This window comes from Nicotiana sylvestris, chromosome 4, assembly GCF_000393655.2.
Source record: "Nicotiana sylvestris chromosome 4, ASM39365v2, whole genome shotgun sequence".
NCBI lineage: Eukaryota > Viridiplantae > Streptophyta > Magnoliopsida > Solanales > Solanaceae > Nicotiana > Nicotiana sylvestris.
This window is the reverse complement of record NC_091060.1, coordinates 23,097,810-23,113,468: the sequence shown is the minus strand read 5'-3', so window position 1 is coordinate 23,113,468 and position 15,659 is coordinate 23,097,810. Positions and strand designations below refer to the sequence as shown.

General features: G+C 34.9%; 1 protein-coding gene across 8 annotated transcripts; it reads right to left on the bottom strand.

The window, feature by feature from the left end:
• Positions 1-1,440: 1,440 nt before the first annotated feature.
• On the bottom strand, positions 1,441-14,315 carry LOC104239320 (uncharacterized). Of its 8 annotated transcripts, none has more exons than XM_070171835.1 (6): positions 14,212-14,268; positions 14,059-14,123; positions 13,000-13,081; positions 3,261-5,786; positions 2,506-3,188; positions 1,441-2,433 (listed from the first exon to the last, which is right to left on the bottom strand). In XM_070171835.1, the coding sequence occupies exons 5-6, from the start codon at positions 2,959-2,961 to the stop codon at positions 2,263-2,265; spliced, it is 627 nt and encodes a 208-aa protein (XP_070027936.1). In that variant the 5' UTR covers positions 2,962-3,188; positions 3,261-5,786; positions 13,000-13,081; positions 14,059-14,123; positions 14,212-14,268; the 3' UTR covers positions 1,441-2,262. The 8 variants fall into 8 exon arrangements, with proteins under 8 accessions (XP_070027936.1, XP_070027934.1, XP_070027935.1 ...); XM_070171833.1 differs by having other exon boundaries at positions 2,506-3,392; positions 3,475-5,786; XM_070171834.1 differs by having other exon boundaries at positions 2,506-3,626; positions 5,697-5,786.
• Between the last annotated feature and the right edge of the window lie 1,344 nt (positions 14,316-15,659).

Here is a 15,659-nt window from a genome sequence, read left to right as displayed (position 1 = left end):
TGTTACCTGGAGTTTTGTGGGTTTACCGAACAACAACGAAAAGAAGTACGGGAGAGATACCATTTTCACTTGTGTACGGCGCTGAAGCCTTAATCCAGTTGAAATAGGTGAACCAAGTACGAGATACACCCAAGCAACCGAAGAGTCAAATGAAGAGGAGATGCGAGTAAATCTCGATTTGCTTGAAGAAAGGAGAGAAACAGCTTTGATAAGGATGGCTGTCCAGAAACAAATTAATGAGCGATATTACAATCGGAAAGCTCATCTTAGGTACTTTAAGATTGGGGACTACGTACTCAAGAAAGTTTTTCAATCAACAAGAGCAGCCAATGCAGGAAAGTTGAGTCCAAATTGGGAAGGACCTTACAAAGTTCAAGGTGTTGCTGGAAAAGGTGAATACGAATTGGAAACCATGGATGGCAAGGTTCTACCCTCGAGTTGGAATGTTGTTCATCTGTAGAAATACTATTTCTAAGGAAATGAAATACCCACGGTCAGGTATCCCTCAATTACAATTTTTATTTTGTGCAGTTAAAATTATACTAACAATTTTAGATGATAGGCAAAAAACTAGCCCGCACCAAATGATGATATTAAACCTGAAAGACACGTGAAAGTAACATAATTCCCAGTCTAGGGTTACAACCTTTCTGATGGAAATATAAAGGGTTAAGCAGTCATCATCTAAATTATATATGCCTCCGAGTCCCGTACGTTTTTCCTTTTTCAGGAAAAGGACCGCATGGAAGAAATAATCAAGTGCTCGAGATTTCATACTTCAAAGCTCAAACACTTGGGGGACTATATATATAAAGATGGCAAAGAAGAGCAAAGAAGACTGGAAAAATCAGAATTCAAGTCAAGCTTAAAGTCTACCCAACAAATCGAAAGTTCAGAGCAAAGTCACGAGCGTTCAAAAATACAAGCCCGATTCAAAAACCTATAAAGAATACACTCGTGGATGTAAATTTCAAAATCTAGGTTAAAGGCAATATTTAGTCATGGGTTGCAAGATATACCCTTGAATATTTTTACAAATCTATTGTAAAGAAAACAGTTACGAAAGAGTTATAGATGATACTTAAATACATTTAAAGCATTATGTAATTTGAAAGTTCGAATGATACAAAACTTTCCTCAAAGTTATTCAAAGAAACGTGTATGTTCCTATCTCTTTTTTCGTATGCTTACACCATTATGAAGTTGAGACGTCTTCTTCATTAAGTGTCGTATATAAAAGGGCCCTCTTTTATAATTCGTGCTTGTTCACAAAAAAAAACCATGAAGTAATGAAGCATTTTATATGCAAAAGTTAAAATAATAGAGGGTAAAACAAAAACTCCAAATAAGTGGAAAATAAAGCCCGAACTTTTAAAGATAAAGCAAGGGTAAACTCCTAAAAGAGTGGAACAGAAACTCTAAATAAAGGTATTATAAGAGTTGGACAAAAATTTCATAATATTATAATAACTTGGTTAAAACTAAGTATGAACTTAGTTCCAACCTGATTGTCTTATACAAAAAAAAACCAAAACGAACTAGGGGTATGATTTTCCAAAACATTATCCCCAAATGGGACCAAGGGTGAACCTCCAAATGTTCCATCAATTAAAAAAACGACATTTCAAACTTTCTTAAAACTTTCACTGAGGGGCAGAAACTGAACCAGTAAGACGAAGAGCAGGATCATCAGAAGCAGGAAGAGTAACTTGAGCGGAAGGAGATTGAATAGCAGCCTCACCAGGAGTAACTTCATCACCCTCGGGAATGTCAGTCACGGGTGAAGAAAAACTCTGACTTTGTTGGGTTTTCTCAATGGTTTCTTTGATCTTTGCAATCTCAGCAGCTAAGTCAAAGCCTTCCCGGCTTGCTTCCATCAAAGCGTCATGACGTGTGTTCAAAAAATCCCAACTTACTTCAACGGCAACCTTATCCTCGAGAGCTTCATAATCTCTTTCCCAATGCTCAATCTCATTCCTAAGCTTCTCATTCATAGTGAAGGCAGCATTATAAGAAGCCTGTAAGGGGCAAGTGAACTTTCCAAAAATTAAACTCTGCTAGAAGACACTCGGAGATCTTCTTGAGCTTGGGTAAGCGTTTGAACAAGCTCACCGGCGTAAGTTTCTTTCTAGTTCAATAGGTCCTTTAGACCTCTGATCTCTTCAGTGGCTTTAGAGAGTTGTTCAGCAAATGAGGACTCAAGAAGGTTTTTATCTTTGCCCGCCTGATTCGAAGAAGTTTTCTCAACCGCTAGTTCTGCTGCTATAACCTTACTTGCTGCTCTAAGGTACACTTATCTTCATATAAAACCTCCATTTCAAGTTGAAGACCCTCGTACTGCTCTTTCCAATTGTCGGCATCAGTATGATAGTCATTCATAAGCTGCTCCGTATGGATAATCCTTTTCATCATCTCTGTACCGATGAGATTAATCTACACAATGAAGGAAAAAATGTGATACTGGTAAAAGAAAAATCACGCAAAATAAGAAGACAAGGTTTATACCTTTAAAGATGAATGCACAATATCGTTCATCCACGTTAGAGAGCTATGACTTTCTAGTTTGGACTTCTCAACTAGGCCTATCAGTGGTTTCAACCACACGTCAGCTTGGTCTGATGTCATCAAAAGGTTACCATCTGCAGGAACCTCGATGGTAACTTGCTTCATTGCCCTACTGCTACTAGAGGAACCAATTTCAGCATGGGAAGTCGTGGCAGTAGGAACCGTTGAAGAAGTCAAAATAGCCATGGAAGGAGCAATGGAAACAACAGTATGTACAGGCAACTGAGATTCAATTGGAACAGACACAGGAAAAGAGGCAAGAGGTGTTTCCTCAGAAACAAAACCAAAGTTTTCTTCATCAAATCCACGAGAAAAGAGTGGTTTAGCAGAGTCACGGGGTGCTGCAGGCGTCTCCTCATCAGAACTCACTAAAGTGGCACTTTCAGGCTCAAACATGGAAACAGGACGAGGATGAGGAGTAGCTTCGTCATCTGAAATGACCCGTCTTCTAGCTCGTGGCTTACGAACCAATGAACCTTCATCTCGCTCCTCTTCATCTTCAGAGTTCTGTGGTCTATCAGCTTTTCTTTTTCATGAGGAACTCAAGATTATCTCTTGAACCTTTGATAGAGAGAGCCTCGAAGCAGTGATTGATGCAGCACTCACACCCCGAATGGGAAACCCTAGTAAAGAAAAGGGTTAATAAGTCCCAGGGTGAGCATGAGAATAAAGAAGAACGTGAAAAAGAAAGTTACCGTGAGTCTTAACTTTCCACCCAAATCTATTTGAAAGGTATTTCCAGAACCTTTCTTCCATTGAAGCAACTGTTAATAATTTTTCTACCCAACCACGGAAATCAGAAATTTCCTCAACAGTTCTCATGGTTGCTGAAAAAGAAAAGTAAAACAGTTACAAGGCTACAAGTTCTTTTTTAAAGAAGAGAAATAAAAGAGTGAAACTAAAACTCACGTGCAAAGTTCCACTTATTAGAGAAGGGCATATTTTCTTCGCCTACTAACTCACTTGTAGGAGAGGCAACAAATCGGGCGTACCAGCCACGGTCTTTGTCGTCTTCAGGACTAACCAAAACTCTCTTACTTCTCGCCACAAGAGTAAAAACCCTATGACAGAATAATTTGGGAGAGTAAAGATGAACCGGATGATAAAAAGTAAAGGGTAACTGAACCACATTTGACAAATATCTAAGGCATGACACTGCCCTCCATACGATAGGGCCAATTTATCCTAAACATACGTCAAAGAAATGGCAAAATTCAATGATGACTGAGTCAATAAGCGGCCTAAAACCTAATGTAAAGGGATATGTATACACAAAAGAAAAACCAGATTTAAAAGAAGTGATCCTTTGATTCTCGTTAGGGACCAGAATCGGGAAGTCGAATTTCCAATGGCAATCTTTACGCATAACAGAAACCAAACCCTCGGTGATTTGGGAAGGGTAAACATCAGCGCGATCGTGAAAAGTCATGGAAGTGACTTGATTTCTAATTGATTCTCTGTCCGAGATAAAGGAAAGTTCAACGGGAATAATCTCGTCAATAGTAGGCTCACGAAGTGGTTCACTAGAATCTCTATTTCTAGCAGAAGATCTATGTGGAAAAGAAGCCCTAGTTCTTGAAGAAGATGGAGGAGTAGAGCTGGGTTGAGAAGAAGAACCACGTACAGAAATTGATCCTAAACTACGCAACCTACCACCTCTCATACTTCTAGTAGGAGCAGAAGAAAGGGGAAGTTCATCTACAATGACAACTTTTCGAGGATCAGGATTTGAGGAAGACATAGTTGTATAAAGAAGTAGAACGTATTAAAGGATAAGAACAAGATGTGAAAAAAGAACACTGAAATTTTTTCGTGAAAGTAAAGGCAAAAGATGTATTTATATGCAGAGGCGACTGTCCTGCAAAAAGGTAATGATAGAAACATCATTATGAAAACTGTCACTTCATGACCGATGCGACTGTAAAAAAGCCCTAAAACCCGTTGTAGAGTTGCAGAGCCAATCGATGATTGCCACGTGTCACATGCATTAAATGGAAGTGATATACGACGCATCAGTTCAGAAGAAGATACAATGGCACGTGAGAAACGGCGGCAAAAATCCCCGCCATAAATGAGATTCACTTCCCAAATATTCAGTTGCTGAATAAATGGAAAGTGGGGGGACTATCTGTAAATAAATTTTACACGTGGAATTAATTATGTGGTTGACATGGCAAGACATGTGGATCACTAGAAAAGCGACAGCTGGAGAAGAGTATTGGAAAAGGCGTAAGTCTTAATAGGTACGAGCAAAACATTTAAGGGACAAGAAGGAACGGTTGCTCTAGTCTCTTAAAGAGGCACCGGTGGAATGAACCAAGACTATAAAAAGGGCAGATTCATTGATCTTCAATTAATGAGCATGAATGTTACAAACGTTACAGAATCTCATGAAACAGTTACGACTACCAATTATAACGTTTCATTAATGTCATTAATGCTCATAATGATTTAGCCATAAAAGGGGAAAAGACGTTGTACTTAGGAGTCACTATATAAGGGAAAGAAATATCATCTGTAGAGGGATATCCTGATTATTATTGGAATACAATTATTTACTTTTGCTTTCTACTGATTACTTTGCTATTCTAATTCTCTTTCTTACTATAAGAATATCGATTTTATTGATTATTAGTAACCCGAGTACTTCTAAAAATAGGCTTTGATCGAAATTCCTATTTTTTGGTTAAGCAATATGTTAGGAGAAATCTATATACTTTAAAACAAGATAATTTAGCAATTTAACATTAACCTAATTCATAGAAACAAACCAAATTACAAACTCTGTATTAGCATAGAAAAAAATATATCAATATATAACCATACAAATACATTTAAAATAATCAAGCAACTATACAAACCCACAAAAAGAAAGTAAAGACAACTATCCAAGTGAGGTGAATTTTGAAATAGGTGAAATGTATAAGGGATCGATCTTTACCGACATCTACATGATCATTTGTATAATTAAACTAACACTTATTTAAATTGGAACTGACATTTGTTAACAAACATTTACTTGAATAAAAAGTAACATTGATTTGAACTAATTCAATGTAATCATATAAAAATCATGTATATTATAGTATATCATATTATCTTCAAGTAAGAGAGCGAGAGAGAGAACTAACCGCTCGAGCTCGATAATTGGCGACGGCAAAGGCAAAGAAGGAAGCAGCAACAACGGGTGAGGGGCTTAGCAACTGCGGGCGAGATGGCGACTGATCGAGAGAGACGAGTGAGAAGCGAGAATTCTTCGTAAGTGGCATGTGTGTTTTAGGATTTTCTCAGTTCAATATCATTTGATTATAATTTATGTGTTTTTTATTCAAAAAAAATTATAGAAGACCACAAAACAGAAAAAAAGGCAACAGTTGGGTTGGGCATAGGGCTCGAGATATCATGAAATTTGTTCACTTTTGCTATTATATATCCCAAAGACATACCAGTTATTGAAGGATTCAGCAACTTGCATACGGACAACCCTTTCACCTACATAAATGGTGTTAATTTTCTTCGAAGGGTTCCGAGGGCTAGTATCTCTTTTCTTTTTTTTTGATTTTTTTTTTTTTTTTTGATAAAAGTATTTTTTTTTGTGTGTAATAAAACTTTACTTCAATTAGAAACACTAAGGGGTCATTTGGTACGATGGACAAGCAAAAATAATCTTAGAATAAGAATTTGATACCGCCTCATCACTTGTTTGGTTACTAATCCTGGAATAAGTTTTTCCAGGATTAAAAATAGTACCAGATTACTTATACCCCGCCAGAGAGTAGAATAATAATCTCAGGACCAGTGGCGGACCCAGAATTTTGTGCAAGCGGGTTCAGTCGGAGAAGTCCATAACTAGCATAAGCGGTATAAGCCGTATAAGCGGGTTCAAAATTAATTTCTATACAAAATTTACCTTGCTTTAGCCATAATTTATACATATACAAAGTATTATTTTTTGACGAAGCGGGTTCAGTTGAACCCACTTCTCACCACTTAGGTCCGCCCCTGCTCAGTACAAGTTATCCCACGATAAAGTAGTAAAATTAAAAATCTCAGAATTGATACAGCATACCAAATAGTCAGTAATAAATAATACCAGAATAACTAATCACAGCATAACTAGTCCCGGTATAACTTGTCCTCAAACCAAACGATCCCTAATAGTACAAATTTTGGAGCTAACTTCCACAAGTTTGAGTGTGACGGCCAAAAAGTAACTATAAGGAGGAAGTCCCGACTATAAAAGGATTGGGTTAATTTCATGAAAGGTTACTCAATTTTCATTTTATTGCACCAAGGTTATTAAATATTTTTTGTAATGAAAAAGTTATTCAAGTTTATTTAAGTACTAATCATTTAAGTCACTAAACTATTTATTGAAACAAAAATAAAGTCACTCGATTTTGCGTAATTATTTCAGAAACTCACTAGGAGAACACAAAGGAGACATGTTCTATATATGATACTTGGGTCAACTTGAGTGACTTTTAGGTTTACAAAAACATTTGGCTTTCCATTATATATAGGCAAAGTCAAGTAACTTCTTTGTTGTAAAATATATTTAATGACTTTGATGCTAAAAAGTTGAATAACCATCCGTGAATTACGATTAAGGAGCAATAGTGCATATCCGTATTACTGATAAAAAAAAAACTAAGAAAATGTTAAATATATTTTTTAGGTGAAAACAAAAAATTTTATTAATCACCAATACCCCAATAAAACAATCATAACGAAGCCAAAACACGGCCCCTAATTGCCTATACTACAGCTACAGTAAAGAAGCCCCTCCTATCCCCCATTTCCTTTATCATTGTTTCTAATCTACTCCTTTCAACTCTTCCTATACAACAATTGGTCTATACATTCCCACTCATTCCTACTACTCTTCTTATTCAAAATTGTTACTACTCTAATCTTACAATATTGTTGGACTTGTTCATATATCACTCACGGAGTTGGGACTTTGTAGTTTCATAGGGCCATTCCTGCCCTCCAGATTCTATACATTAGCGCAGCCACCATTGATGTGACAAAATCCCTACAGATTTTCCCTTTAACCCCTCTTACTACCCTTCGCCAAATCCCCTTTATATTGTTTCGATTATGCCGCTATGCACCCATTGCAACAGTAGTTGAAGACATCTCGGAGAGTTTGCACTCAAAGAACAGATGTTCCACAGTCTCCAGTTGATTTCCACATATTAGACACCAGCTATCTTGGCTAATCCTCATCTTTAGTAGCATGTCCCTCGTTAACAGTCTCTTATGGATAGCAAGCCAACTGATAAAGCAGTGCTTGGGAACATTCAGCCTGCTCCAAACCCCCCTGTACCATGGCCAATCTTCTATAGTCCCCTTCCTCCACTGGTACCCACTACGCACTTAGTATCTACCATCCTATTTAAGCCAGCCATTGTTCACAAACCCCCCGGCAAATTTGTTCCTTATTGAACAAATTTTTCTCCGGTACTGTCAGATGGAGGAGAGTATTGCCACCATGGTCTATCCTCTATATACAAGTGGTAACCCACTTAACCTATAAAATGTTGAATATATGAACTATATGTAATAAACATTTGCTAATACATTTTCTCTAATATTAGAAGCAACAGTTTGGGTCCTTCAGCTGCATGTATCATCAAAGTTATAACTATTTATTTCTAACTATTTTTACGCACAAGATTATTTTTGTAACGACCCGACTGGTCGTTTTGAGTATTTGCACTTCGCTCGGTAGTTTACGGGCGTGAGTAGCTCCGTATGATGTATTTTGACTTATGTGAATCGTCGGTTTTGATTTTCAGGTTATTCGGGTGATTTGAAAGAATGATTCTCGACTAGGGAGCTTTAAATTTGAAAGAATTGACTGAATTTAACTTTTTAGTATTTGACCTCGGATTGGAATTTTGATGGTTCTGTTAGCTCCATTGGGTAATTTTGGACTTAGGAGCGCGTCAGGATTGTGATGTGGAGGTCCGTAATTGAATTTGGCTCGAAATGGCGAAAGTTGGATTTTTTGGAAAGTTTGACCGAGTAGACTTTTTGATATCGGGGTCGGATTTCAGTTCCGGAAGTTGGAGCAGGCCCGTAATGTCAAATGTGACTTGTGTGCAAAATTTGAGGTCAATCGGACGGGATTTGTTATGTTTCGGCATCGGTCGGGGAAGTTTGAAGTTTCCAAGTTCATTGTTTTTGGATTGAGGTGTGATTCGTCATTTCGATATTGTTATGTGTGTTTTGAACCCTCGAATAAGTCCGCGTTACGTTATGGGACTTGTTGGTATGTTTGGACGTGGTCCCGAGGGGCTCGGGTGAGTTTCGGATAGGTTTGGGTTGTGTTGTGCTCATTTTTTTATGTTTTGACGTTGTTTTTTCAAGTATAAATGGTACTACATTAAGCAAATGAGCTACAAATTCTGTTTTTATTGAAGCATTAGATCCGTATTGTAATTACGGAGCCATAGTAAAAAGAATTATCGAATTTGGACATCGTATGAGGAGTTTATGGTCATTTTACTAAGAATTGGGTTGCCAGATTTTTCCAGATTAATTACGAAATTGCCACTGATTTCGTATTTAAAAATCTACACTATTTCCAAATATTGAAACCAACATATCTTCTTCAATATAAGGTCAAATGGAGTGATTCAAGAGCCTAACTTGACTAGAATTTAACAAGGAATCCATTGGAAGCATCAAAAACGAGTTTCGAGATTATTTGGCACAAGAAACGAGGCAGAACAGTGTTAAAACGAGGGTTTTGTTCATTTAACATATTTTAAGTTGGGGAGCTCGGAATTGGGAAATTCTTTAGGGGATTTTCACCATATGAATTGGGGTAAGTGTTCTCTACTCAGTTTTGGTTATATTCCATGAATCTATCTTCGATTTTAGCTTTTGGCTGATGAATTTTAAAGAGGAAATTGGGGGTTTTGGCCTAAAGTTTCATAATATGAATTTTTGAGTTTTGAACATCGATTTGGAGTCGGAATTGAGTGAAACTAGTATGGTTGGACTCGTAATTGAATGGGTTGCCGGATTTTGTGAGTTTTGTGAGCCCGGGTGTGATTTTTGGCCGAATTTGGGATTTGATTTAGGATTCGATCTTTATTATTTGAAATTGTTTCCTTGGGCTTTATTTGATGTATTTGAGTTGCTTTTGGCTAGTTTCGAGTCGTTCGGAGGTATTACGCGTGTGATGGCATTTTTGGAGCATCGTTTGGCTTGCTCGGTATTGTTATTGGTTTGTTCGAGGTAAGTGTTTTGCCTAACTTTGTTGAGGGAATTTTTCCTCCTATTTGTCATTGTTTGCTACATGCGGGGGTGATACATATATGAGGTGATGAGCGTATATGTATGTGTCTGGGTTAATCATGCTCGGGGGTGGATTATGTTACATTTGTGTTTGTAGAATTTCGTGACCTTCTTGCTTCATGCCTCACTTGACTTCTAGATATTGAGAACATCGTATTAAATGTTTGAATCGAGACTTAGTCTAATATAACTTGATCAAATTTGATGGAATTCTGAGAATACATTGATGCGTCTAATTCGGTCATCTCTATGCATAATCATTAATATATTGCTACGGCCGATATTTTGAGATGCTAGATCCCATACTTGTGTTGTTGATAAATTGTGGGATTTGTGGAAGTACTTGAATTATATGGCCCTTGAGAGTTCATTGAATCATTGTTGGCTTGTAAAGTAGTGATTAAGAATTTGTTTGGAATATTCGTTGAACACTCTCCTCGATTTTATTTATACTTCTTGCCTTGTCATTTTATTGACATGCATATGCTTGGTAAGGAAGAGTGTAAAGCACGAAGGGTGATGCCGTGTCATTTTATATTCATTATCATGTGACGAAGAATGTAAAACACGAAGGGTGATGCCATGCCATTTTATATTCATTATCATGTGAGGAAGAGTGTAAAGCACGAAGAGTGATGCCGTGGCATTTTATATTCATTATCATGTGAGGAAGAGTGTAAAGCACGAAGGGTGATGCCGTGTCATTTCATTCATATTGTTATGCTTTTAATATCATGAGGTCATGGCACGAAGGGTGTTTCCGTGAAGGTGAGGATGAGGGACATGCTAAATAATGTGATATTTGTTTCTCGTGTATATGAATATGCCCTTACCTTTAGCTGTTATTGTTGTATTTACATATATTTGTGTGACTCTTTTTAATGTCCCATACTTTACCTCTATCTCAATTGTTGTTGCACTGTCCATGTCTTTTATTGCTTAACTTGCAAATACCATACCTATTTCCTGCTTTTATAATTATACTCATGTTGTATCTATTCGGTTGCACTTTAGTATAAGTCTTCCACCATGCTAGCCATTCATGCCCTTATTTGTCAACTTGTAAAGATCATGTATTTTCGTCTTATTTGTTATATTTGTATTTAGGCCTCCAATATGCTAGTTAATTGAAGTTAATATTTCTTGTTTTCCAATTGTTGTTATTACTCACGTGTTTTCCGCTTAGTCTTTTACTGTTGCCCACATGTGTATCCTTGTCCATTGTTGTACTTGCGTATTTCCTACTTTGTAATTCCTGTTATCGATATTTCTATCATCTGGTTGGTTCTGTTACTCGTACATTTGGGAGGATGAGTTGAACACACGAAGGGTGTTGCCATGCTGATTTGTCACAAATAAATTATATATATATGTGGTGAGGCAGAGATAGAAGCACAAAAGGTGTTACCGTGCCATTTGACGTGATATCTTGGATATACTTCTTATACCAGGAAAAATTGTAAATCTACTACTGAGATTCCTTTTAGTAATTGTTGATTGTCTCGCAGAGTTGTATACGGTACTTTTATCTGTTATGCTTTGAACTGCTTTTACTGTTAACATAATGTACAGGTTATAACAATAAGCATCTTTTAACTAAAAGCCTCGTCACTACTTCGACGAGGTTAGACAAAATACTTACCAGTACATGGGGTCGGTTGTACTGATACTACACTTCTGTATGATGTGTACAGATTTGTGAAGTTGAGTTGCTGGTAGGGGTGTACGAAGAAAACCGACAAACTTCACCAACCCGATAATCCGAGTCAAACCGAGAAAAAAAAACCCGACTATGGTTTGGTTTGATTTGGTTTGGTATTAGAAAAAAAAATCGATCATAATTGGTTTGGTTTGGTTTTAACTAAAGAAAGTTAAACCGAAACCAAACCAACCCGACATTACATATATAGAAATTTTAGATATATTTAATATATAAATATACTTATTGTGATGTAATTTATAAATATTTCTTAAAAGATTTCATAATTTTATCTTTTGAGGTATTATTTCAAGGTTGGACTTAGAACTTTTGAATGTTCCAATAAGTTTACTAAGTTTTATAGCCATAAACATTAGTAAATTAAATAGTGCTAACAAAAGCCCAAACCAAAATCAAATCACTACTAATACTAACAAAAAACATTCAATTCAATACTACGAACGGGAATGTATTGAATATCTATTTTTTGTTTTGCAATAATTTAGATAAAAATGCATAACCTATTTTTATTTTTTCTTTAGCGTTTAGTCATGTAATTAATACTCCCTTATTAGTCTACTTATTTTAGCATGACTTAGCACTTTTAGATTATGTTTATTTTTATTATGGCTTTTTAATTAGTAATATTTATATTACATAATTTTATTGTCTTTATTGTCGAATATTTTAAGATAATGACATGACATATCTCATATTTTGTATTATTTTCTTGAAAAATACTTTATATAGTTGTATCTTACTAGGAATAAAGAAATATTTTGAGCACATGGAAGTCATACTTTATATATTTTGAAAAAAATATTTGTTTAGTTTGTTGCAAAAGATGGAAGTCAGCTGAGCACTTACCTAAGTTTCAAATTTTTCAAAATAAAATAGGAGGATAGGCAAAAATCTCAATTTCAATTGAAAGAATAAGTTAGAATGAAAAGTTTTTGATTTATCTATCATTATAGGCAGACAGCACTAACAAAGATAAAGTGACAGACATATAAAAGAAATTGATTCATCATCTGTAACATGGATAATAGTGGGAAAAAATACGTCATACTACATTTATGACCTTCGCTCTTTTACTTAATAGAGGTAATAAGGACCAACATAACTTTATTTCCCCAATTATCTAGTCTTTATGATTGAGTTTATTCTTCGTCTAGATCAGCTGTAGCAGTTACTTTGCTACAAGAGAAGGATAAATTGCTATTCTGTTACCGAATTTGATCTTGTTTGTTTGCCATTTTGTGCCACAAGCTTAGATTTAAAAGGACAATCAAATTATCCATCAAATCCGTTAATACTTCCTATCTTATTTCCTCTTGTCAAAAATAGTACACAAACAGTGGGGAAAAAAACAAAGAGATTCTTTGTGTGTGTGTCTTGTGAGAGGCAGAGGAGAGAGAGACCTCATCGCTCGGAGGAGTTTGATCGAGCAGTCGGGTAATCTCAATATGCTGTGCCATCCGTCTTAGATAAACTTTGTTGAAACTGCAAAATTCCACAGAGAGAGAGAGAGAGAAAGTACTTTATCAAATTCTTTTGCTCAATTCATAGATGATCATTACTATCAAACCAATTCATTGATGCAGAATTCACTTGGAAAAAAACGGAAAAGCAAAACATGGGATTTTTTTTTTTTTTGGGGGGGGGGGGGGGGTTGTGCTGAAAAACATAGGATTTCAATGTTTCATTATTTTGTAGTGTCATGTTGTAGCTTCCAAGTAATTTGAATAAATAAACAGATTCGGAAGAGCGCACACTTTGGGTGTGTTTTGTACAAAGAAAAATCTTTTCATTAGCAAATATTTTCCTAAAAAATATTTATTTGAAAAATAAGTGATTTTCTTTTATTTTCTGGTGTTTGGTTAGATAACAAAATATTTTTTGAAAAGTATATAATTTAGGCAAATATCATGGGAGACGAAATAAGTAAGGGCGGAAAAGGTGGTAGGTCGAGATCTAAGGGCTGGAGGAGGGGTTGGCAAAGGTAGATGGTTGAGGATAGCCGGGTGAGGGATGGTGGGAGTAGAGGGCGGAGGCAGAGAATAGGTGCAAAAGGTTGAAAAAGAGTTTAGAAACCTCCACTTGGAAATTAGATTTACGAGGAAAATATTTTTTAAAATATTTAAACCAATAACACATTTAAAAAAATTTAAGGGTGAAATTACATACTATACATGAATAAATCAAATTTTGTGAAGTTTTTAATTAATTACTGTAAAGAAGAAATTACAAAAATTAAGTAAAAAAAGAAAAGAAAGTGGTGTATAATTTTATCTATCTGGCAAAATTCAATTTTCATTTTCATTTTTGATTATCCACGTATACCAAACTAATACCTATTTGGGAGAGTGTGATTTTGTAAAAAGAATTTAAAGCAAAAAAGGAAAAAGATGAAAATTGAATCAGAGAAATGCTTTGCGACTGGAAAGTGAGAGTAATTTTCAGGATTAGCAGAAAGTTACCTCTTTAGTTTGCCTATTTCTTCTTGGGTCTCTTGCTTCTCCTGAACTTGAAGTATGTCTGTACTCTGCAAAAGGAATGAAATTATATAAGTAGTCAACAAGGAAGAAGGTGCTGAAGAGCTCCCCCCGCCCCCTCCCCACCCCTCCAGGTACCCGGCTCCAGCGCGGAGATATTTCCTACCCTTGCTCTGTCAATCCCAGACCTTTCCCTTCAGCTACAATATGTTGCCAAAAAACCTTTTTTGTGGTTATAAAAGGGACCGTTTGACCAAACTTCTAACATTAGCTCATTTTGAAAAGTATTTTTTTTAAATATTTTTGGTATTAAATAATTTATATGTGGCTAATTAATAGTAGCATATTTGGTTAAGCTTCTAAAATCAATTTATTTTTAGAAGTATTTTTCTCAAAATTACTTTTGGTTAGAAGTAGTTTATATTTGGTTAATTAATTTAAAAAATACTTCTGAGCAGCAATTAGTGTTTGGTCAAGCTGTAAAAAAAGTGCTTCTAAATATATTTTTCTGAAGAGTACTTTTCAAAAAAGTGTTTCTAGAGATAAGTTACTTTTTTTTGTTTCTACTCAAAAATATTTTCTTCCTTTAAAAGTTTGGCCAAACACTTCAAACTTCGAAAAAAAGTATTTTTGGCCTAGAAAAAGTTTGGCCAAACAGGTTGAAAAGCACTTCTGAGCTAAGTTTTTAAAAAGTGTTTCTAAGTGTATTTTCTCAAAAAGTATTTTTTATTTTAGTACTTTTAGGAAGAAACTACTTTTTTTGCTTTTCCAAAACTGTTTTTGCTCTTACTCAAAATTATTGTTATTTTTCTTCTAAAGCTTGGCCAAACACTTTAACTCAAAAAAGTACTTTTGACCTTGAAGAAGCTTGGCCAAACAGGTTATGAGATCGATTGGTCCAACGTTTAATTCTCACCGTGCACAATTTTGAGTAAATTTCATAGATGGTCATTCAATTTTGTGTTCATTGCGTAAAAGTTATTTTTCTTCTTTTTGTTACGTAAAAATCATTCAACTTTGTGTTCATTATTCAAAAGTCATTTTTCTTCTTTTGTTACACAAAATTATTTTACTTTACTTTATTTATAACAAAAATCACCTTGGCTAGATTTTATAATACTTTTCCTTGAAAGGTCTATTATGTTATTGACATTATAAACACTCTCATTTATGTAATATCTCATTTATGTAATATCTTCTATATTATACACTATATAGTATATAATATATTTTTGCCTAGATATTTCACTTATAATTAAAATAACTTTAAATTATTTTATTTATTATTTTCATAATATATCCATACGTTTAATTTTTTCATGGCACTAAATTTGTTTAATCATATTCAAATATGAACATATTTTAAATATAAAAATTATAGAAAGATATTATTTTTTAATATTAATTTAAAATAATAAAAATATATTTGTTTACCAAATGACAGTTTTTTATAGTCAATAAAAATTTTAAAAGAAGTTTCAAAGATATTTGTGTATAATATTAATTTTTTCAAAGCTTTATATGTTAATATTATTTATTTGAAAGTATTAAGATGTGTCATTTTGTTAAGTATGGGGTATTTTATT